This window comes from Pyrgilauda ruficollis, unplaced genomic scaffold (assembly GCF_017590135.1).
Source record: "Pyrgilauda ruficollis isolate IOZ18807 unplaced genomic scaffold, ASM1759013v1 scaffold54, whole genome shotgun sequence".
Classification (NCBI taxonomy): Eukaryota; Metazoa; Chordata; class Aves; order Passeriformes; family Passeridae; genus Pyrgilauda; species Pyrgilauda ruficollis.
Genome location: NW_024527044.1, coordinates 5,119,630 through 5,144,600, shown reverse-complemented (window position 1 = coordinate 5,144,600; position 24,971 = coordinate 5,119,630). Strand labels below are relative to the sequence as shown.

At 40.3% G+C, this 24,971-nt stretch overlaps 1 protein-coding gene across 2 annotated transcripts in view; it reads right to left on the bottom strand.

Moving 5' to 3' along the window:
- Positions 1-652: 652 nt before the first annotated feature.
- Positions 653-24,971, bottom strand: part of CLIC5 (chloride intracellular channel 5) — a 59,192-nt gene continuing 34,873 nt past the window's right edge. For both annotated transcript variants that reach the window (XM_041480991.1, XM_041480992.1), the window contains exons 5-6: positions 12,047-12,228; positions 653-9,813 (exon numbers count right to left, since the gene is read on the bottom strand). In XM_041480991.1, coding sequence (XP_041336925.1) covers positions 9,646-9,813; positions 12,047-12,228 — 350 coding nt within the window. In that variant the 3' untranslated portion in view covers positions 653-9,645. The remainder of the gene's footprint in view (positions 9,814-12,046; positions 12,229-24,971) is intronic.

Genomic DNA, 24,971 nt, shown 5'->3' with positions numbered 1-24,971 from the left:
GCTAAATTTAAATTTCTGTGCTGGAATTCAATTTCCAATACTTCACATTTGTGCATTGTAATCCCAGAAAGGACACCCTGGAGCCAAGGCACCCAGCCCTCCTGTGGCTGTGTCTAATCTCTCACAATTTCTTTCACAGCAGAAACAATATAAGAAATGAGGCAAATGGAAACCTACTTCCTCATGGACTTTCTCTCAGCCCTGGTATTTCAGGACTGCTTGACTAGGACATTGCTTCCAAAGTTTTGTACTTAACAACACTTATGGATCTATTCTTCAGGAGGTTGAACCCCATACTCATTTTGATCTGCACAGCATCATCCAGTAAAGGGCTCCAAAGTTTAATTACACACTGTGTAAAAAGGCTTTTCTTTCTGACTGCTTTAAACTTGATGCTTGATTATTTCATTAGGAGCACATAATCTCTGATATGAGAAATAGTGAATGGTCACCCCCCATTTCACTCCCCCATTATTTTATAGATGTAAATTATAACCCCACCAGTTCTCATATCCCAGTCTTAGAGCAAGGGATGACTACAGCTGTATTCAAGCTCTGAGCACACATTTGGTTTTTTGCAGGCAAAGAAAAGTTGCCTGTTTAAAAAAAAAAAAAGATTAACAAAATTAAACAAAGTTCCGCAATAACCCAATGAGAAAATAAACCACTTTTATTCAAATTATAAGGTGTTAATAACTCTTGGAATATAATTATAAACAGCTCCAATTCAGGAAGGTTGGTTTCTTCATTTAACATATACTCATTTGAAGGATACAAAAGAAGTATTTGCTTATATATTCAAGAGCTTAAAATGAAACAATGAGCAGATACTTTTTTGTGTTTAAAAATTAAATTTAACTCTTTCTTCAATAATAAAATATACTACCTATTATACAAAAAGGACAGTATTTTATTCACAGTTGACAGAGTCTCACAATCATAATATTAAACGTGAACTGCAATGACATTTTAATTATATTTTTCCTATTATTACAGATTATGAGGGTTAGAGCAGCACACAAAAGACCGTAATCAGGGTCTTGTCATGTAAAGAGCTGCACATGCAGAGAACAAATACAGAGTTCCTACTGGAAGAGGTTGCACTCTAATCTAAAATTGCACATTAAGAGAGGATGTTCCTTGACTGAAAAACACAAGTACACAAAGGGATCCTGGCTTGCTTTCTTATCTGATGGAGACCTCTGGATACACAGTTACTTTTCACTCTCAGACACTATAAAATAGTTGTTTACAAATAAATTACTTTCCTTTGAAGCTCACCAGGTCTGAGTTTAAAGGTAATTCCTCATTTCTCCACATGAGTTTCAGATCTTGCATTTAGCCCAGTACTTCAGGAGGGAGCCCTGAAGCCATCACCCATTTCTGTCATTAATGACATTTTGGAGGAGAAAATCCAGTCATGTGAACTTGGATCTTGACCAGTTGCTAAAAATTTAAGTGTCCTTTCAAATGATACCTTTTTTGCCTGTATGATGCCCTGAAGAAGTATCATGTCTGATCATCATGTCATGGTTCACTGCCCAAATTGTGCCTTTGAATATCAGTACAGGTCTAAGCAATTATAGGTCCACTGGGGCAGAGGTTGCTCACACACTGATAGGAAACTTGTCCAAATATCTATTAAGACTTCCAGACTGGCTCCTGCTATCCTCTCTCATTGGGCTCCCCTTCCTCTCTTTCAACCTCAGACCTCCTCAAAGTAACCAGAATTGTGCTCCAAATGAGTCAGGATTTGAAAACTAGTAGGTTTTGGAGAGGAAAAAGCACTTCTGCTCACCCCCAAACCTTACTATGCAACTTGGTTTTGATCTTCAGGCTTTAGAACTGAAAACGGGGTTGCAAAAAAAAAAATTTGATTGATAACAAAATCATAATTTTCTAGGAAATACACAGCAGGACCCTTCATAAAAAAAAAAAAAAAAAAAAAAAAAAAAAAAAAAAAAGAGAAACAGGGGGTTACCATCATAGCTCTGAGGGTTTGCACAGATGAGGACCTGTTCTCCAGGAGCCAAACCAAGCAGCTGTTGGGAATTTGTTCATTGCCTCTGAGAACACAGTCAGGAGTAAAAGCTGTCAGGTTTGCACCAGGAAAGAGGGTTGGGTTGGGGAGTGGGGTTTTTCATCCCAAATTCTTACAGTCAATAATGCCCAGCAATTTCCATCACTAAATAACACAACATACTCCTGGTTTCTTTGAAACACAAGGCTTAGAAACACGACAGCATTGGAAATGAGGAGCGAGGCAGCTCGGTGCACTTAAGGGAACATTTTTAAGCCATTTAGCAGGAGTTTATTGCTCCAGCACTGGAGGCTTTGAGCATTCAAGCACGACAGGGTGTGCATTGTTGTGCCAGAAGTGCCCGCCCTGGGTGTGTGTGGTGTGGGGCAAGGGGCCAAGGGCCGTGTTTAAACGCACCCGCACGAGAAACGCGATTTAGGCAGAACAAAGCACACTCCTGTTGTGCCTCCCCGTGATTATAAAATAGATCTGTGTCATTATAAATAGAAAATGACTGGTGACAAAGATGCTGCTTTGACTCACTTCTGAGGCCAAGCTCCTTCGCTGCGGTTCCTGATGTCAGACCAATTTAGCGGCTGCGCTGCAGGCGAACGTGTCTGGTTTGGGGTTAGCCAGTCCACATCTCATGATGGCTTAATCTCATTTTAAAACAGCAGGGGATTCACTGGGGTCCTTTGCAAGCATCACTCCCTCACCCAAGGACGGCTCTGAATGCCTTCAAACACGCTGCGCCCACTGCAAGGCTCGGATTGCTAAATACCAAATTACCTTGCCCTCCAAGGGACTGCCAGACTTTCGGGGTCTGTGAAGTTGAGATTCTACTTCCACACAACTAATGGTGTGGTTCTTGTTTATTCCAGTGGGAACCAAATCAAAGACACAGAAATAATAGCGCTGTTTCAAAAGTGTAAGTTTTCCTCCTTATGCCACTTTCTATCCCAACAAATTTCACAGCATTATTAAATTAAATAATGCAGATAAATACTCTGAATATATATATATTATATATATATGTATGCATGTATATATAGTTTTTATGTTGTGCAATAGATAATTAAAAAAAAAAAAAAAAACAAACACAAACCCCAAAAAAACAAAAGCAGAAACTAGAACTGAAACCTCTGTTGCAGTATCTGGAATATTCTGTTCATTTACTCCTAAGCATGCTCCTTAAAAAAACCTGCAATCTTTCTGCTTCAATAATTTAATCAGAATCCCACTTGCATTTGTATTTTATATCACAGTTTATTCCCAAAACTGGAGATAACCTCTCATTTCCTGAAAGCTCTTAAAAACTTTCTTAATGAAAGAGAAATCTGCTGTTTGCAAATTCTACTTACTTATTGCTAACTTCCAAACTAAAGTAGTTAATTTAATGAAGGAGGTAAAAAAAAAGGAGTGAAAAAGACTAATTTGGTGCCCGTAGCCATTTCCCAAATTCTTCAGAGTTTATAGACCTAGAGAGACAGGGAAAGAGCAACTTCTCAGCAGTGCAGAAGAATAGGCCAAAATGACCCTGAGAAACCCAAGCAATTCTGGGAATTAAAGGATGTTCACTCCTGTTATGGTTCTACACTGCAAACTGCTTTTAGGGCTCCCAGTAGTACCCATTAGCAATAGCCAAGCTTTTCTGTTTTAATTTAATTTAATTTAATTTCCACCAACAAATTCCACCCTGTGGTGAGAATTGACAGTATCATGTTGAGAACCATTAAAGCATATTTGAATTGTTTTCACTCCATGTATACATAAAAAAAAAAAAAAAAAAAAAATTCCCCCACCCTTCTTAGTTTTCTTTAGACAAGCCACTTCATAATAAGAGTGAGGCAGACACAATGGAGGCATCGTTGTGCTGCGGGATACCAGCCCAGGGAGTGTGGCTGGAGATACAGCAGAACATGCCTTGGCACTACACTGCCAGCAGAGCCTGGGCCCTGCTCCACTCTGAACCCCCCTGGGACCAGCCCAGAGCCTGGCAGCACTGCTCATGTCCTGCAGTTACCACCTGGCGTCCTTCTTCTGCACTAAGAACCTCTACACCACTCTTTTCTGCCTGAGTGTTCTCCGTTCTCTCTGTACTCGAAACATCTTCATGCCTATGCCACCTTTGGCTTTACTGGGAATTCCTATTGGGAATTCCCCCACTGGGAATTCTGCCACCAGATTTCAAAGGGAAGAGAATAATAATGCCCTTCATTAATATAGGCTTTTCTGTCATGGCTTTTAGGCCCCTCTCCAGGCAGGCGGGCAGGCAGGCAAGCACATGTTTAACATTAAACACATCAGTAGTCCCTATTCACATGCTGCAAGCTAGAAATGCTCATTAGTGCTGGATCGTGGCTCCAGCTGAGCTCTAACACTTCAGCCAGGGAGGCAGGCTGGAGGAAAGGCGGCCCTCAAACCTTTCACCATGGCTGCACCATCACTGGTGGAGCAGTTTTGGCTCCTCCAGAGGGTGGTGGGTCCCCTTGGCAGCAGAGGCAGGACCCGCTGAGCTGTGACAATGCCACCATTCAGAGCTGCTCAGCCGATGAGCACAGCTCAAATCCACCACATGCAAACGCATCCTTGGGAGTGCTTTCAGGATTAGCATCCCTCCAGTGAATGGTGAAAGGGGAATGAGCTGGGGCAACAGGGGAATAAGATGATTGCTTTGGTCTCTGAGAGGCTGCTGAGTCCTGCCTGGGGAATGCCTGAGGGGGTCACACGGGATTCTTCGGGCTTTTATGTCACGTGTTAAAAAATGGACATTTCAAGCTTTGGAAAACAGAACTGGATGGGGATTGTGGGCTTTTCTGGGGCCGAGTCTTGCTGGACTGTGGGACAAGGAACTAAAGCAGCTTAACGCTCTCTGCTTTCCCTGAATGTGAGCTGGAAGGGGAGAAAAGGGACCAGGACTCCTCTTTTCACTGCTGAGCACTGAGTGGGCTGTCCCAGTTCAGTGTCCAAGCTAGCACAGCCCTCCTGAAAGGAGGAAATGGGAAATCTGTGACTCAGAGGGAACATGTCTACTACCTGAGAGAAACCCCCAGGCAAAGCCACCTTCAACACGCTGCCTTGCTCCTGTCTGTGCTGAAATTCAATGTCCAGACTAAACAGTTACTTAACTCTTGCTTAAAGGATCCCAGATGAAAGGACACAATTTTAAAAATTATTTTAATGCTGTTTTCTCAAAAAAAAAAAAAAAATCATTACCTCCTTCAACTTCTCAACAAGTATAAACCTCACAGCTTTCCTGCCTCCTCTGGAATTACTAAGTCATTGCAGACATCAAAATTAATGAAGAGATGAAAGATTCAGCAGAGAGGCAAAATCTTACTGGAAAAATAGTTCTTAATATCAAAAACAATTCAAGAAAAATGAATACTTTAGAAAAGTAATAAACAAAGGCAAATTTCCTGATGCTTAAAAGAATACACATGAAGGAGGACACAAGACCTAGGGATTATTTTTTTCATTAAAACACCAATTTTTTTTTTTTTTTTAATAATGCTTCCATGTGCTTCTGCTTTTACAGGAGTGTGATTTCCACTGGCTAAATTTTTGCAATACTTTTGACTCAGCTGATTAGCCAAACTCAGGTGGTGCAGACAGGGGGCTTCATCCCACCAGGTAGAAGGGCTACATTAAAACACAGTTTCCCCTGTGCCCATCCACAAGAATCCTGCTACTTATCACTGAGGAAATGGTTATGGCTAACTTGGAGCTGAATTTGAGCACAGACAAGAGAGGGAGAAAGATGCTTAGGGGTTAAAATAAAATAAATATATATTGAAAATAAATAGTATGTGCAATTCAGCTGAACTTTCTTGTAGGAAACAAAATTGTCTATTTTCTTTGTGCTGTAGACTGTCATTTGCCCTGGCAGTGGCTTTTCAGCTGATGCAACCAGAGGAGTAACCTGCAGTTCTATATTCCACACCAGACCTGATAAAGCAGTATCATTACGTGATTTCTATAGGAAAAAATGTTTCTTAGAAACCCTGGTTTAAATAGACTTTAAAGAGATACTCTTTAGTCCTACCTGTGCTGCAAAATGACCTCTTGGCAATTCAAAGAGTTCTAGCAGAGAATAAGGGTAACTAATCTATGGGATCCTCAGGAACTCCCATAGCACTGCTAATAGAAGAAAAATCAATATTCATTCCAGTATGAATGGAGTGTTGGATTGAGTGAGCAGAGAGCTTTGAAATAAATATCTAAGAAATGTTTGGATGAAATGGACATCTTCACAGACATTTGGTCTGCATTTCTGAAATGTAGATGATTAAATCCACATTGTTGGCTTCTTCCCTCTCTGCACTATGTCTTTCTTTACATCTTACAAAAAAATTTATGAACAAAGTTATTGTAAATCTGCAATGTCTGTCTTGTCACTTAGATTCTTTTCAGAAATGCTGCCTTGCCAATGTAGATATACAATCCTGTATGATTAATATTTATTACTTATAATTCTAAATACAATGGAAGGTCACCAAAAATACTCTGCCTAAAAGAGTCTGGAGCCCTTTACAATCTCATTGGTGATGGATCCTGAGCCTTGAGAACTGAGCTCAAAATCTTAGCAAAACACTTTTCTAAGCAGGATTTCCAGTATTTCCTGCTTCTGGCAATGGACAAAGCCAAGAAGCACAAAGGTGAGTGAAAGTTACACATCTGAAAACATGAGCTTGGATTTCAAACCCAAACAAAGGTCAGGGAATGCCTGAACCTGTCCATGATCTTGGATCAGCCTATAATAGAGTTATGAGCAAAATGCAAAGTTAGGATGCAGAGTGAGAATTGAATTCAGGCAGAAATGGCACCACGGCTGAAAACTGCTCAATTTTCCTCCAACTTCTCATATCCATAAGTATATTTTATCTAGATATTTTGGAATACCATATGAAAAGTGAATATATTTAAGGATATTTTATTGCAATTTATTAAAAGGAAATTAGCCTGGAGACTTTTAGATTTTATTATGAAATCTTAAAAAGTTTTTAAGAGCATGCAAATCATCTCAGAAAAAGCTCATCATTGCATTTATAGACAATTTGCTTTTTGATATGAGCCCAACCATTTTTAAACATTTTTTTCTAAAAAATAGATGCAATTTGAGGTCACTGAAATCAGCTGATTGTGATTTGGCCCTCTTCTAAGAAGAACAGAGAGAAACATATAAGAGAATTTCAGAACTATGAGATTTAGCAAAATGGAGAAGATTCTGAGATGAAAATCAGGGCAGATCCTGGTTTACCTGCCTGAGATCTGCTGCATGTTTGGACAGTCTTCTTTTAGAACATAAATATAATAAGCAGAGAGCAAGAATCTGCATCTGTGTCTGTGTCTTTTATTCCAATATTTACAGAAACTGTGAATAAGGAAAGCTACTGACTGAAGTGCAAACCTGGGAAAAGGCAAATGAGAAAAATGTAGTTTATGTTGATTGACAGGATCATACTGAGAGTAAAAAATCCCCAGGACCACTGATCACATAGAAGACTTTTCTCTAGGAACAAACTTGCAGAGCTTTGCTAATAACACTTTCCTAAACTGACCAAGCCATCCTGACCCAAGTGTTGAGTGAAAACAAAAACCAGAAAGACAGAAAGAAAGGATCGAGTCAATTAAGATAAATAAATAAATAAATAATTGCCAGAATTAAAAAAAAAAAAAAATCACAATAATTCCAATCTCATGAAGAAATGTTTTTAACAAGCCACATGTGCTTGTGCAGATACTTCTAATCTCACCAGATTTTTTCTGGCTGCTATTAGTGTTCTCTGAGCCAGCTGATTTCTCAGCAATATTTTAAGGAGTGCAAGCCTTTGCCCTCCAGTCTAGCCACTGCTGAAATAGCCCATTCTAGGAGAAGACTTGGGAGTTCATGGATTTTCTTCCAAGGTTTTGAAAGTTCAGAACAAATTGACCATTGCATGTGAAACAACAGTCAACCACAAACTCCCTTCAGAGAGCAACATTCTGCTCCCAGCTGGGTTAGTGTGAAAAGTGGAATTATCCCACTAAAGCAAAAGGATGGTTTCAGATTGTCATCAGCATCACACGGCAGAGCCTGGCTTTCGATGTTGTTCCACTTTCCCAGCTCTCTGGCTGCAGACAAGTCTGCTTGGTCACAGCTCACCAGGTTGGGGTTCCCCTCAAATCAGTGCAGTTTTAGCAGCTCTGACCAAAAGGAGAGCCACAAGAAGTTACAGCTCAGCTTTATTTTATCTTTTAAAACAGCAGTAAATCCCTCCACAAACTGAAACCCACAAACCATGTGCTCTCCTGCATGTACTGGAGCACATGAGTTTCAAGTGAAAGAGCTGTCATTCTGAATTTGCTGAGGAAACATGCAAATAATCACCAGTGTAAAGCAGATGTGCCAGGCAGGCACTGCAGACAGAGCAAAATAATCACTTTTAGGAAAAAATGCCTAATACAGAACTGTGGAACCTGAATGGGTAAGGCCTGGATGAGTGGGACTGAGGCACCATGCATGGATTTCTGCTAGCACACTTGCTGAATTCCTGGCTGGAAACATGCCTCTCGCTGTGCCAGCCTGCCCTCTCTGAGGCTCTCACAGCAAACTCCTCCTGGGCTGAGATGATGAGCATCTGAGAGTGACCCATCTGGAGCCCAAGGCAACGAAAGCGCTTCCCCTGCCTGGAATCCGTGTGCAGCGACAGCTTCCCACTGCTGATCCAAGTTTCCCAAGATAGCAATTATAAAGGAACTGGCAACCATACAGTCAAGACGACAATATCCTGCGTGGTTTGCTTTGCTGTGCCAATTCCCTCTGTGGGTGCTGGAGTCAATCTGCTGCCCCTGTTATTGCTGTGTCTGTCTCTCTACCAACCAGCAGATTCACTGGGCATTTTGGCACAGGCCCTGCTCTTCCAAGGGCTGCCTGCTCAATTGCTCTTTCACTCTCTTGCTTTAAACATTTGGATCCAACAACACCATGCAAATTTTATGCAGAGTAGCATCTGCAAGTCTGACATATTCACTCAGGCTTCCCCCTCTTGAGCCAAGTTAAAAATAAATACCCTATAAACTCCTGGGCCTGCTAAGACAGAAGATGCATTCAGAGAGTTTATTTAGATATAACTGCTAAGAGCATTTCTGTTTTAGGGTCAAACTCTTATTTTTTCCCCCTCTCTCTCCTGAATTTTGTCCATACCTCAAGGATCTTAATAGAATTGAAGGGAAAAGTGTCCTTGAAATAACCTAGAGAGGAACCAGTTCTATGTGTTCCTAACTCTCTTACCTGAAATTTCAGCTATTTTTAAAACTCTAAAGGATGCAGGTCATGATGTACCCCCAACACAGAACAAGAAACTAGTCAAGCGGACTCATTTCCAATACTGATTGCAAATAATACTAGTTGAGCTAGATCTTGGGTTAGACTTCAAAGGGTGTCCACCCCCATCCCCCACCCCTCCCCCCACTACAGCTGCCTTCCCTTTTGGCCAGGGAGAGGCAGATTTGTCCCTGCCCAATACACCTGGAACATGTGAAGTCATAAAGATGCCAACCAGACAGCATAACGATAAAGAACATCTTAAGGCAACAAGGAGCAGAGTCTGTAAAAGGGGATACTGAGCCATGGCTGGGGGCAGTTAGGACTTGCTGAGCCTCTTGGCCACATCTGCGTAGGCTTGCTCGATTTCTTTGTCTGCTGCACAGGTGTTGGTGAACTCATCCCTGCTGTACGCGTTCTTCAGGTACCGCCACAGCCCCGTCATCTCCGCCGGGAACTCGAAGTTGCGGTATTTCTTTGCAACAATCTAAAGCAAAGAAAAAGCACCTGAAAAAATCCATCTCACAGGGGATGCATCTCCTTCTTAGGGACCTTCTTGCTCTCTTCTGTCATATAATTAATAGCCAATGAGAGGAATGTTTGGAGAATCAGTGATTTACCATAGAAAAGTCTGAGAAGTGACTGCTGGTTGTCCCCTATCATGCAAGGCTGCTGCTTGGCCTAAGGATACTCTAAAGCTACAACCTGGCTACTGTTAACAAAGTTCAATTTTTATGGTACTTGAAGTGCATTGATTTTACTATATTGGGGTTTTGGGGTTTTTTTTTTGACAAGTCCTGAGTACATCACTTAAAGCTCAGACACCACATAAGAAGAGGCTGAAATAAAGAGCAAGACAGATTTAAAAGAAATGCATTAGTAATGATTATAACGTTTTTATATTAATTACTATATGTAACATTATTTTTATATATGGTATTATATTTTTAATATATGTAATACATTTTGCCTGGTAAATGGTGTGAGAGGATATAACCACCTACAGCTGTTGGAAGGCTGGATCCGTGTTCATGAAAACGAAAAATTCAGGGTGGTATGGGCACCATGATTAGGAAACCAAGATGATTTAGCATATATTAGAAACAGGAGCATTGGGATAAACTGAGAGAAAATGGTTATTTCAAGACTTGCTAGACTAGGAAATTGTCTATCAAGGCAAATTTTCGATTTCTAAAAACACTCATGCCCTTATTCAGGAAAATACTTAAGTGCATACTTAATTTTAAGCACCTGTACAGTCCCATTGAAGTCAATGGGATTAATCTGCACTTAAAGCTAGTTAGTTGGTTAAGTACCTTGCTGAATTGGGATATTTCAGTTTCCCTGTAGGAATATACCATATAGAATAAGCTTGTGGTGACAGAGTGAACTATCTGATAGGAAAGGATGGATTAGCTAATTTAATGAGTGCTTCCAATCTCTAATTTTTCTGACAGTATAAAATTGTTCCTGGGCATAAATTACATACATATGTGCCACAGAGTTCCCCTTTATTTTTAAAGCACATGGTAGAGCTGTTTTCCATCTCAGATTTCTTAGGACAGTCATGTGCTCAGAAACTACTGCGATTTGTTTCTATTACCAGGATCCACTTGGTATATGCAAGTCCAAATCCTGTCCTAAACTGCATTTAATTAAGCATTCTTGCCTTCCATGAGCTTCACACGCATATGGGGAAGATAAAGCCTGCTGGGCAGCTTAAGTCAACATTTTTAAAATTTCCAGCACACATCTTCCATCAGATGAAAAAATAATTCACCCTTCTATCTGTTAAATACTTTTCAGGCAATATCCTATGGCTACGCTTGTCTGAGAAAAATTTTAATTCTCTTTTTACATCTTTCATTTCATCCCTAGGAGACAAGAACCAGTGAGGGGCCACACATTCATTTTGCATTGTCTGACTCCAATGTTGCCAATGAAGACAAGCCAGAATAAGCGCTAAACCTGTGAGGATATTATCACATCTCTTACCTGGTGACTTATGTTAAAAAAAAATTTTTAAATTTTTTTTCCTTTTTGCATGTGTGCAGTCAGCTCCCAGGCTCAGTTTATGTTTTGGCTCACAGAGCCAAATTAGATGCATGACTTGGCTTTAATTCCTAGCTCACTCGCTTGCCAAGGTCTGCCAGGTACTTGCGTTATTCTAAAGCAACATGTCATCTGATAAATTAAATAAATGCAACATTTAGAAGTCAAGATGATGTACATGATTTGCATTATACCAACAACCATAGTACATCTTAAATCCCGGACCTTGGCAATGACTTTGATTTGTTAACATCTCTGTGTGAAATACCAGATGGAATAAAAATTCCCCAAAGAGATGGACTGCAGCTCTTAAGTTACAAATGGGTGGGAACTGACTAAAGTTTTGACATGTTTCTTAAGGGCATTAGGAACTAATTAATACAAAAGACTGCTGCTACTTGCAGCAGAGTAAAAATAAAGAAACAATACATCTAGAACTCAGTACTGTCTTCACCACTAATAAGTGATGGGACAGCTTTCCCATGAACTATGTATAAAGTTCCTTTATTTAACCTGTAGGAAACACTGAAGAGCAAACTGTGTTTCAAACTGCTCTTCTAGGCCTGAAGAACTCTGCTGAAATACATGTTAGCTTTGGCACTCAGCTGTCAGAGCAAGGCACATCATGTCAGATAAGGCTTCTTTGACCATCTCACGACATCTTTTACCTTGACAACATGGAGTTTGGGCAGAAGGTTGCAGTCAGCAAGTGTCAGGTCATCTCCATCCAGAAACTTGCGTTTAGACACTTTTTCCTCTTCTGTGCTGTCTGCATCAATCTCCTCTGGCAGGGGAGTTCTCAGGTAGTCATCCAGCTTCTTCAGAGCTTTCACTAAGCCCCTTTCAAGAGCTTTGCCAAAAAAACCAAAGAATAAGTGATTAGGGCAGAATAAGTATTGTTTATAAATGCTCATTATCAATGGCTATGGTAGTGTCTAGAAAAAAAGCCAAGAACCAATTTATTCGTTGTTAATTTGTGCTCCAAAGCCGACAGGATCCAATGGCAAAGTAGCCCAGCAAAGTATATCTGCCTGAGGATAAAGCTCATCCTGCAGGGGGAAAAGGGACACAGGGACCTTGCTGTACCATGTCTTCTCCTGACAAACAACAAAAGCAGTGAAAGAGATCACAGAAGGAAAAAACAGCTTGTCAAGATGATACACCAAAAAAAACCATACTGCCTATGATATTTCTTCTGGTCTGTTGAAAGCCATCACACAGGAACTGGAACCCTGTACACTGCTCCTTCATTTTTCTAACAGCTGCATAGGACTGCAATGAAGCAGAATTTTCTAGCATTACTTCAGCTCTATCAAGTCTTAATTTTACGTCTTTCAACACCCTTGCAGAGTAATTAAAGGCAATAGCAGTAATTCCAAAGATGCTAACCAGAGCTCCACAGAGCTGAAAGATATGCTACAAATGAGATGAGATATTAGCCAGTGTTAAAATTCCCATTTAACTCTGATTCAACCTGGTTGCAAACACTCTTTTTGAGAGATCTCAAATAGTGTCACAATGGAGACTCCAGACCTCTTAGTTCAGTTACTGAAGATCATGTCTCACACTTCTGCTGGCTCCAACAAATGCCAGTGTTCAAATGCCACCTAGACCTCTACAGCAGAGTGCAAATTTTTCACCCAGGCAAGGAATTTGTGGTTTTATGCTTCATTGTCAGGACAATAGAAAAGATTGCTTGCAATTGCAAGTGCAATTTGCACTTACAGAAAGCTGGATAACTCTCTGCATTACTCAAACTGCAAACACTCAGGGTAAAGAAGGGTCTTTGGTGTTTCTGTCTGAAGGGTGAAAAGCATGATGGAGTCCTGGTCCCCCACAAGTGCCCCAAAGTGCTAAAGCAACATAAATAAGAAACAGCAAGAATTTACAATGTGAAAAAATAACAACATGACCCACAGGCTTAAGGCCAGAATTTCAGCTGGTGAAAATTACCTGCAGTGATTTATACCTACTGCAGATGTGGCCTGGAGTCAGTATTAATGGCCTAATACTGTAAAATCTGGTATCTCTGAGTAACTTACTGCCACTGAACTTAGGGGAGAGTTACTCAGGTGGTATAGCACTACTAGGCCTATGGAGGTAAGTACAAGGACCAATGGATTCAAACTGAAATAGGGGAAATTCGGTTAACTATATGCAAGAAATTCTTTATGGTTTCCCAGAGAAACTGTGGCCCCATCCCTGGCAGTGTTCAAGGCCAGGGTGGACAGGGCTTGGAGCAACCTGGGATAGTAGGAGGTGTCCACAGCAGGGGGTTTGCAATTAGATGGTCTTTAAGGTCTTTTCCAACCCAAACCTTCTATGATTCCATGGTCCTAAATATATTTATGTACCACAAGAGACACTCGAAAGGGCTGCAGCAATCGCCCTTCACAGAGAGCCTTGCTGGCACAGGTAACTCCACAGGCTCTGTTGTCAGCTGCCCCTGTGCTTTTGGCACAGAGAGAAAGGCAGCACGTCCAGGGCTACTGAGAGAGCAGGACCTGAACTCCACAGAACATGATTTCCCTGCTGCCCTAACATCCATTAAACCTGTGCCAGCAGTGGAAGTCAGATTAAGCCGCTTGATGCCTTGCTCCCACTGAAGTCTCTTGGCCCAGCACCAGGGAACCATACCAGCTCTTTTGTGGCTGACTCTGAGACACAGTGGCAAACCCTGGCTTAATTGATTGACTGGAGAAATTACTGTGATCCAACTGAAAACACCCCCACAAACATAGCAGGGAGGGAAGGAATTTTATTTCTGAAAGCAGAGCATCTAAAGCGACTGAAGTGCTGCCATCCATAAAAGAAAAGTGTTGCCATCTTTCATTTAATCAATTCAAATTGAATTTTGACACTGACATTCTGCTGTCAGATGCTGGCAGTGGTGCCTTTAATCGCCTGCAGCTGTCCTGCCTCACAACTTCCACAGGAGGGTAGGAACTGTGGAGTGTGGCAGCACTCAAAGGATTTAGCAATCTCTTTTTGGTTTGACCTGTAATACCTGTTGAATAGACAGTTCTGCTTCTCTTGGTCAGCCTCAGACTGTGTCCTCTTCCAGTGTGTTCATGTAGAGACAGTGGATTTGAATTCCTGTGATTTCATTCAGTTTTGTTCATCTGGGTTTTAGAGAACTGGCTCAACACTGACCACTTTCCAGTATTCCCCTTCACCCAGCAGGATTTTGGTTCTCCAAGTCATCTGAGCAATATTCCAGTGTCAGGAGGGTGTTTGATGCTTTGTGCTAGCCCATGGGGTCAGTCAGGTGTGTGCACAGAGACAGCAGCAGCAGGTGAGGTGTGTTTATGTAACTCTTCTGGAACTTATTAGGTTTTGGGGGTTTTTTTGCTCTCATTGCTCTATCAAAGTGCGTCATGGCTGTCCCAAAAACAATGCCTGGAGTGCAGCCTGTTTGTGACAGCAAGAAAAACAACTGTCTGAATTCATAGTTGGCTCTTGCATACGGCAGCTTTAGGCCAGAAATAAGTGTGTATGTTCAGGGCTCAATACATCTGTGACCTAATTCACAGGCTCTGCTGGAGCCCACAGGATGCTGACACCTCACATTGAAATCACCACAGAATCAGGACCATCTTATATCCTGACAGGCAAGAACTGAACAACTACTTGTGACACCAATGACCCCATTTTTTTAATCAAAACTTTTCTTAGTAAACTAGATCTTAGATCCTAGTAAAGTTCTCAGAACAGCCTGGAAAATAGGAAAATAAAGAATAAGAGAGAAGTGCTCTCCTTCCAATTAAATAGGGAAAAAAATTTTAAAAACTAAGAGAATTAAAATCCAAATTTTGCCATATCAAATGGATTTTAGGTGCACAGGGTCAGATTTTTAAAGCCTGTTGCTGATTTCCAAGGCATTTTTTGAAATCCATATGCAAATATCCATGCTGCAAATCCTACTTTCTAGGTGCCCTAACACACTCAGATCTATCTGTAGGATTTGAAATCTTATGTTCCTTGAGAAGGTACTCAGGGAAATCCCCACTCAAAGTAGGAGGATGTGTAAAAGAATCTAATTTACTCTCTTGCCTGGTAGATATTTAAGCATTATGTGAAAGGTGAAAAATTGTGAATGGAGACCAGGAAATGATCTCTTCAGAACAGCTCTGAATGTTCTGGGACTCTTTCTGAGCAAAGAACTGTCTGGGTTCACACTACTGACCAAACTCAGCTTGGATTAATTCCTTAAACGTGGACTTAATTCCAAACTTCCCCTACTATGGCTATTGCATGAAAAGCTGGATGACTCTCTACATTGTCTCCACTGAGAACATAAGGGAAAGGATGCACTCACCAAGGCAGGGGCCATGTGAACGCCAGTCAGCACCAGACTGGATGAAGACATTTAAAAAGATGTGAAGATCTAAAAAGTTACTAATTCCCCATTTGTGAGAGTACCACCCACAGTGAATTTCAGAAGTGGCTAAGCACCTAATTCCCTTGGCAACTTGTCCTCTGGGAAACATCATTAAAGAACTAAACAGCTTTGCTGATAACAGCTAATGGGTGGGATTAATCTTCCCTGACGTGAGTAAAATTAAAAGAATAGGTTTGAATTAAACACCCTGAGAACTTCCTCTCTGCTCAGTGGAGTTTTCTCTTCTACACTTGGTTTTGGTGACCCCTAAATGAGCTGTGGGGAGAACTTCTGAAGTGTCTAATCACACCCTTGCATTGTCTTGGTAATGTCAGGGTGGAGGATTCAATATTACAACACCAAGTAGAGGCAGGCTGTGGCTCTGTGCTGCTTTTGAAATTTCTACCTCCAACTGCTTCCCCACCCTGCAGACTTTTAGTAGGAACTTAGAGATCCCAAATGTGATCAGCTCTGAGAGAGGAGCCCTGTCATCAGCTTATCCATGCTACAGCTGAAATGTCTGAACTCCTGGAAATCATTTTTCTGGACAGTGGAATCACCAAGCACCAAGGCACCAGCATCATATTGCCTTCACTGGGATATATTTAATATAACCTCGAATTCCAAGAAATTCTACCCATGTATAGACAAAATCCATGGTGGAACCATCTCTCTCAGCCTTCTCTACTTCATTCTGGGCTACTTATGTAGCCAAAGACAACTTCTAGCAATGACAGTTTTGCCCTGTCATCCCACCAATAATAAACAATAATATTAGTAAAAAAACCCTCGCGAGCTTTTTGTGATTTTTCTTCTCCCTTCAAAACTAGGATTTTAAACAACTTTACTTAAGAATTCTGAGTTAGAAGCCAGAAAAATAGCACTTTCCAACCTCAAAGCAACCACAGAACACTTAATGAATGTATTACCATCTGTCAAATGCACAGGGTGAGGTTCAATTTAGCTGATGATACCTAATTCACATTGACGTTCTGTTTTCAGCAGAAGGTTACTTGATGTTGAACAATGAGATTAACAAATTCTGACATGCACAGAAATACAAATAATGTAACAAAAGTTAATAATGGGCAAAACTGTGCTCTCGGTTACACTGGCATAAAAGAGGAGTAACTGCATTGTCAACAAGCTATTCCATATTTACTCCAGTTCAACCAAGAACAGACTTTGGCTCTGTTACTCAACTCTTCAAGCAAAAACTTCCTTAAACTATTACCCTGTGCAACTATTTCCAAGGGATGGAGAGAAACCCTTGTGCCTTGAAGTACTTATACTACATCTGAACAAAACATTGGAAAATGTAATGCATGGAGCGATCCTGCAAGTCAAGCAGAGGGCCAGATGACAAAGATTCATTAATAGGTACTCAGGGTGAAATTTTGGCCATCCTGAAGCTCATGGAAGTTTTGCTGTTGACTTCAGTGGGATTAGGATTTCTCCAGAAGCTTTTAAAGCCAAAAGAGACTATTTTAATCAGTTAATCTGACCCTGAAATAATACCAGCCATAAAACTTCCAGCGTCATCAGTCGTTTCCACCTCTGCTTTCTGTGGGTCAAATGAGGCTGAAGCAAAATGGAAAGTAACTAGAAAGTAGTAAAAGAAAAACGGTTTGGAAAAAGTAAAACTGATTCAGACTGCCCACACCCACAGCATTTGCAGAGGTCAGGCGAGGACTCTTTTTCCCCTTCCTTGAACTCCAAATATTTCCTTCCTTGTTTAATGTTGGGACAAGGAGAAATAGCAAAGCAGACAAAGCACATAAACACCGATCTCTGTGGCCTGAACGAGCCACTGCAAGGCAAATCATTCCATCTTAAAATAGTAGCCTAAGAAAAGCTGAATTACCACCAGAGAAGCCTCAATCTCACTTTCTCTATCTCTCTCACTCTCTGTCATAGGCAGACTGGCTACCTAAATTTAAAATAGCTAAAATGAGGTGAGATGACTCCTTTTTTATGTGCTTGTGTGGAACCTCTTGCAGGATAAGGATTTCACTTGATAGTTATTATGGAAAAAGTTTCAAAGCATAGAGGGCACAATCAGAGTAATAAGAACAACAGATTTTTTTTAAAAACTGAACATAAAAACTATTTGATTTATGTGAAAAGGGAGCAAAAATAGTTAATTTTTTAAACAAACTTTAAGCAAAAAAAGATGCAAGATTTCTAAACAAACACGAAAACAAGGAAGTCATATTTGGGGATGGTTGGTTAAGTAAGTCTTGCCTAGACATCCAATAATTTTTGCATCACTTTTTAAATGGTGACAATCTTCAAAATTAACATAAAATTTCCAAATTATAAGGAGAATAACCTTCTGCTTCAAACAGTTTAACAGAAAATACTTTTACTTTCCAAAGCAAGTTATTATTCACAAAATTCCACCCACATTTGCCAATAAATCAGTTTACTCACACCACCCATGGCATATTTATTAAATAAACCTTTTGTCACAAAACATTTTCTCGAAGTCAAGGACAAGTATGTGTGGTGCTCTTTCCAAGTGATTATCAACAAGGCTTCAAAGTGGCTGAAGCCCAGCAACATCTTGTCTTTTGTAGCCAACATCTGAAACTACCTGAGGCTGATCTCAGCACAACTGCAAGGCTCTTAATTGTCAAGCCCAGGCAAGTACAACAAACCATGATCCATGTACAAAAATGAACGATTCCTGCTGCTACCCTGGATCACTGATTGATGTTTTCCCTTTTTACTGCTTTCTTCCACTGCCCTCCTGTAAGATTTATCCTGTAACACACGCAAATGAACTTGGTGAAATACCAATGAGGGAAAAGGGGGAACAGTACATAAATATTCACAGTCTCAATCAAACCATCTGAGATTTATTCCTCCTTTAAAAAAACAAACCACCTTTCCTGATCACTTCCAGATTCACAGTTTGATATTATATGAGACCCAATACTGTTTTCTGGTAGGAGAAAGGAACAAGCTAAGAAACAGCAATTTAAGGTAAGAAAATAATATCATTCCACTAGTCTGACAGTCTGATTAAAAACTAAAGATTCATATTTTCACTCTCTTTTTTTTTCCATCCTGTCCTCTTTTTTTATTTTTTTTTTCCCCAGGCTGGTTCAACAGAGTATTGTAACTTTAATCTGCATAGATTAATTCTTCTCCATGGAGGAGCTGTGACTGCAATACACGTGACTCTGCACTCTATATTGAACAATTTATCGTCCCCCCCTGTGATTTCAATAAAACCCTCGAGATCTGATTGCTGCCTTGACTTCTTCTGTTCAGCCCTTTAAGAGTCAGGTGTTGTCCAAGCTGGTTCTGTAGGTTCCCTCTCTGCTCAGAGGGACTGAGCATCTCCAGAGGGCAATTCCATCCAACTGCCTGAGACACCTGATTCAAACCTGAGTGACTCACTGCGCACATGCCCTTCTTGCTGCATGAATTACAGATGAAACCTAAAGGACTAGCTCAGACTAGACACCTCACTTTCAGGGAGGTGAAGTCAGGCGAGACGAATCCTACTCTTTGAATATAATTTCACAGTTCACCCAAGTGATCTAGGATAATACCTCCAATTTTTTTTAAAGTTACTTAAATATTAGGGTTTACTCCCCACAGGGCAAATACATTGCCTATTTGAGCATTGCAGCATCCTTTCCAGGCATGTTTCTGCCTCATAAAATCCCCAGCTCTGAGCAGCAAATGAGTGGGAGGTCACTGGGAGAGCCATTGGAAACGCAGAGGAGGATGAAGGTTGTGTGCTCCCATGCATCCAAGGCATTTAGATGCCTAAGTCTGGGCCAAAGGGAGTTTCTGGGGTGATTCAGCTCTCCTATTAAAGATGTTCTACTCCAGATAAATAATTCAATATTCACTGGAAAAGAGACTTGTGCATGTTCCCACAATAAAGGTGAATGCCCACACAGCCATATGAACAAGCTGTGATCTCTCTGTCTCTGCCCACTTAATGAATCAACAAATACCTTGTGCACCCAGAAGAGAAATAAAGTAGTGTCTCTTACTCCTCAAATCCACTCTTTCCTGGTTTGGGGTTGTTTTAGGGGACAGGGGCTCATGTTCATCCTCCAGACAAGTCAGAGCTGGGACTTGAAAAGGGGTTTTTTACTCCCAGTCAGTGCTGGGGTGAGCAAACACCAGGAATGGGGTGAGTCACAAAAACACAGGGGCACACATGGAAACAGACACACAAGTCTGGTCATAAATCACCTTTCAGACATGGTCTGAGGCAGGCATAAACAGGGACACATTTTCCATACATGTAGGTACATATATGTTGTTCTGTGTATTTGCAGTGAGAGAAATGGAGGTGCTAAGCCCCAGCAACACTTCCCCCAGAACTCAGAGGAACATGGAGCTGACACAGCTGAGGGATACCCCAAGCACCCTCAGAAACCCGGACACATCAAAAATCTGTTGATTTGCTTATGGGTACAATTTCCCTTGCCTGATTTCTAATTGTTAGGTAATTAGTCTGACCTAATTGTTCAAGGTAGCAATAAAAGAAAGCCACCTCCAAAGGAAATTCTCCCAACTTTAAGAAAAATCAAAATGCCCTTTAGAAATGTCTCTCTCCATTGATCAGAAATAGGGCTTTTGAATGACTAATATATAACTTTTTGACAGATTTAAGTGAAATGATCCCAACCTTATCATCTCTTTTCCCTTCTCACCCATCTACAGACTGATGATGTGGATTCATTGATTGATTGATTGATTAGAGCTTCACCCAAAAAGTTTGGGATATTTTGACAGTCATGTCTCAAAACCTCCATAGAAGGAATGAGAAAGACTAAAAGCTCAATTCCTTTTGCTACCTTTTCCTAAAACAGAGAGGCACCTTTTCCTAAAACAGAGAGCAATGATCCAAGGATTTAGAGGTTACCTGGATTTAGGAGACCTGAGTTTCTTCTTCTCAAGTTTTCTATATGGCCTTGTAAAAATAATTTAAATCATTTGCCTTGCCACGTCCTATATCCAATATAAAAATAAAAATACTCTTTGGCCATAAACTTTACATTAGTAAAGCAGTAATGCTCCAGCTGTGGAAATATGTTTCAGGTTAGACACGACAAACAGTAAATATAACAAAAAGAACAGGCATCTTGGCATCCTTCTATTTTTGTGATACCATCTGTCCTACTCCCAAATTAAACCTAGCAAAGCAGGTGAATCAATAACACCTTAAATAGTAAGTTAGACATGTTTTTCAAGCATCTAGAAAGACTGTTTTGACTTGTTTCTATTTTTTTACAGAAAACTCAGGTTTCCTCCCTCTCTTTTCTTATCCAGTGTTACTATGGAGGCAAGAAATAAATGGAATACTTGTAACATTATCATGAAGAATGCTGTCAGAGCACCTTCAAATGCTGTTTTTTAAGAAGAAAAGCCAGGTGTTCAAATAACACCAAAGAAAAGCTTCACTCCCAAGTCTCTTAGGAGTCCAAGTGACCCTGAGGGCAGGAAGCAAGTGAATGTAAAACTAGTGGCCTACAAGTGCCCCAGGAAGAACAGCACTGAATCTGCATTTCACAAATCATCGTGACCCTGCAGCAGCACGTAAGTGACAAGCATCATTTCTAGGGCATGTCCCCAAGGGCCTAATCCTGACCTCTGCCACGTTAGTCTTGTGCAGGTGTCCCTAAAGCAACTGCAGACAGCAGCAGCTGATTTGCATCAGGAATTTGGAAAAAAAAAATAAAATAAAAGCCCTGCAGATTTTAAACACACATTATTTTATAGTGTGAGGTTATCCTACCACTATCTCAATTTTTAAGTGTGTTCACTCAGAGTTTAAACTTTTGTTCTACTACTGAAGAGCAAATAAGACAATTCTGGGACTAACAAAGGAAAACTAACTTCATGTATCTGCGTTCAGGTAAGAGAAAAGTGAGATTTTGGTAGCGAGCACAGCTGGGCTTTAGCAGCAGTGCTCTGGGGACCCCTTGTGTTCCAAGACTTAAGTGAAGAAATTTGTTCCTGTACAAGCTGATGGTGCTTGAATCTTTAATACTAATTTCTTCCAATTCCAGGCATGTTGAAGAATGAAGTCTGCTTCTGTTTACACCAGCATAATCCCAACTGCATTCCACTGTTTTCAACTATGTTGTCTTTAATTCCAGCATCAATGAAGACACATGAGAGGCAGACAAAGCAATGCCTAGCTAGCAGCACCTGAGGATGAAATTTTAAAGCTATTAAATTCCCAAACCCCTTCGTTCACATGGAAAAATCTCAGTCTCAAATAGATTTATTTATTGTTTCCAGAATTTTCTGTGTTCAATTTTCCAGAATTTTTGTGTTCAAGAATTGTTACTGAGACACAAAAAGCCATGAGACGATGAGATTTGCAAATGAGTCACGTCTTAATTCCTTCCTTCCCATTGTTTCTCTGCTTTTGAGATTTTTTTTTTGTTTGTTTCAAGCCCCTTGAAATGACTTAGGGATCATCGTGATTATGCCTCAACCTCCCTGAAAGGAGCAGAAGCAAAATCAGTTATAATTAAGTCTGGATGTATGAAAACAATCCAAGAATTAGTAGGGAGGTCACATTGCCTCTGTTGCAACTGAACTGTTGAGTCAATTATTAAAAACATTTTTTCCAGTTCTGGTGTCCCCAATTAAAAAAAGGAAAAAGGCACTGGGAATTCCAGCAAGAGGTCAAAGGAAAACAGTAAGACAGTGCTCAAGGACTGGAAAAAAGCCCCAAAGACACTTCGGTGCACCAAGGACACTTCAGTTTCTCCTGTTCTCTGCTCAATCAAACCAAATCATTTTAAGGATGGAATGTTAACATGTTTGCTCAATGGGCTAAACTCACTGGGATGTGATTTGTAGGAGATGACAGTAAATAACACAAAGATCCTTCTGGCCTCAAAGTCCATGAAATTCGGATTACTTTTTTCTGCAATCAGAAAAACCAGGATATTTTTACAAGAATTATTTCTCTAATTCCCATTTTGTCACCTCATTTCTAGCAGTATTTTCAAGCTGAAAGCCAATGACTTAAGATATATCTAATAAAGAAACTTAGTAACATTGATTTTCATTTACATCTCATTGTTCTTTCCCCTGTTATTTTATGAAGAACATTTGCATGCATTAAACAAATAATAATTGAAAAAAATTCTTTAAAAATCTGCTTAAGGAAAAACAAAACCTGGGTCAATTCTTTTCCCTTTGAAGTCATCAACAGTTTTGCACACTGACTTCCAGGAGCCAGTCACTGGGCTATCTACCATGTGATAGCTTGCAATGGCTAAATGCAAACCTGTGAACAATCCTGCCAGGATATCAAGACCAGTTGGGTGTTGAAACCCAAACATTTGGTTATATAAGATTCGGACACTGAACTGAGCAAGCCCATAACTTCACCTAAGTCTTTGCTGTGGGGAACCCACTTAAGATACACCAAGTCTATCACAACAAAGGGAGTCACCCACCAGGGCAAAACCATAGAGCAATGAAGTTAAAACTCAATTCTAAATAATAATGCAATTTAGGCCTCCCATTCCAGCAGCAAGGCTCTTAATTCCTCCCAGGACTGCTGCTGCCAGATTGCTCTAATCCACTTCCAGCTGTGCTACTGCTCCTGTGTGCGAGCATGGGAGCTCGGCTGGGAAACAGAACAAAGCATCCCAGTAAAGCCAGCAGCACTTGGAGGAATATTCCAACACACAGGGGAAATAATTCCCTCTTAAAGGAGAGTGTCTGCCAACTACTGTTCCCATTGCAAGTGTTTCACTCTAGGCCTGGCCGTGCATACAGGCCCTGACTCAGCAAAGGCTTGAGAAAGTGCCTTAATTTCATCATGTCATTAACCTTGTTGACTTCAGCATGTTCTATAACTTTAAATTATATAAATACATATATTCTTTCTTTTTTCTCTCTCTCCTCCTCCCTGTGGTATGCTCTGTCTTCAAAGTTGCTTCAGCACAGACATGTCAGAAAATTTTGTCTGTTAGTAAATGTATTTAATGCAAATATTTACTATTCCCAAAATGGCTGCATCTAAGAATGTTAACCAGGCATACCAAGTCCTTTGCCTTGGAGAGCCTGCAGTCTGATCACATCTGGACTTACAGAAAATGTTCCTTTTGTGTTGTTTTCAAATAATGTTTTTCACATTTCCATCAGGAAATCTTTGTTCCTCAATTAGCAAGGTATTAGAAGATGGAAAATTCAGAAATATTCCCTTGTAAGGTGCATATTTCTCAGATTAAGGTGATGGTGTGTTATCATTTTAGAAAACTGAAAACCTCTTCCTTTTAATGACATAACATTTCAGTTCTCAGTTTTGGAAGGTCAAAAGATATTGGTCCTTAAAGCTGTCACTCGTACCAGACAGAATATTGATGGCTCTGGGCCTCCAGCCAGCACGATTTTGAGAACTTTAAAAGAAGTTATTTCTCAAGAAAATTTATTTTGCAAACTGCTGTTCCTGGGCATTTCAGACTTTGATTACTGGGCAGAAAGCAGATAAAGCAATTTGGGACAGGTGATAAATGCAACTTGCAGCACTTCTTAACAAGTTAGCACAAAGCTACACCACAGTTTTAGTGATCTTTATATGTGTGTTTTTATAAGGAGACAGAGTGAACAGTTTTATTAGCATATCATGAGTGAGTTATGTGGGTCATCCCAAATGAATGGCAATAAAAGCTTTATATCACACTCACCAACATGTATTTGGTACTTTATGTGCCACAAATGTTGCAGAAAAGCTATTTTACATATGTTTTAAAGACTGGGTATTTTTTATATTAGGGCTGGTTTTGTAAAGCTGCCAAGCACTTTAGCTACCATGAGCCCAACATTATTCAGCTCATGGGGAGTAATAAAAACTTGTTTAAAACGTTCTGAAATAGCTTTTCTTTTTTTTTTTTTTTTTTTTTTTTTTTTTTTTTTTGTGCTTCAAAAGGCCAAAATTAAAGAATCATGGAATCAGCATGGAATAATGGAATGGCCTGAGTTGGAAAGGACGTTAAAAGTCATCTATTTCCAACCTCCCTGCCAGGGACAGAGACACCTTCCACTAGAAGAACTGTCATCCTGACAAGTTCCATCACTAGGGAAGTCCTTTTCTCTAAAACAATTTTAAAAGCTCTTTCTAGTCCTTCCTGGTTGTATGCCAGAGAAAACTTGGTACTGTCACTGTCACACCACAGGACAAATTGTGGCTTGTTGTGGGCCTTGGACCG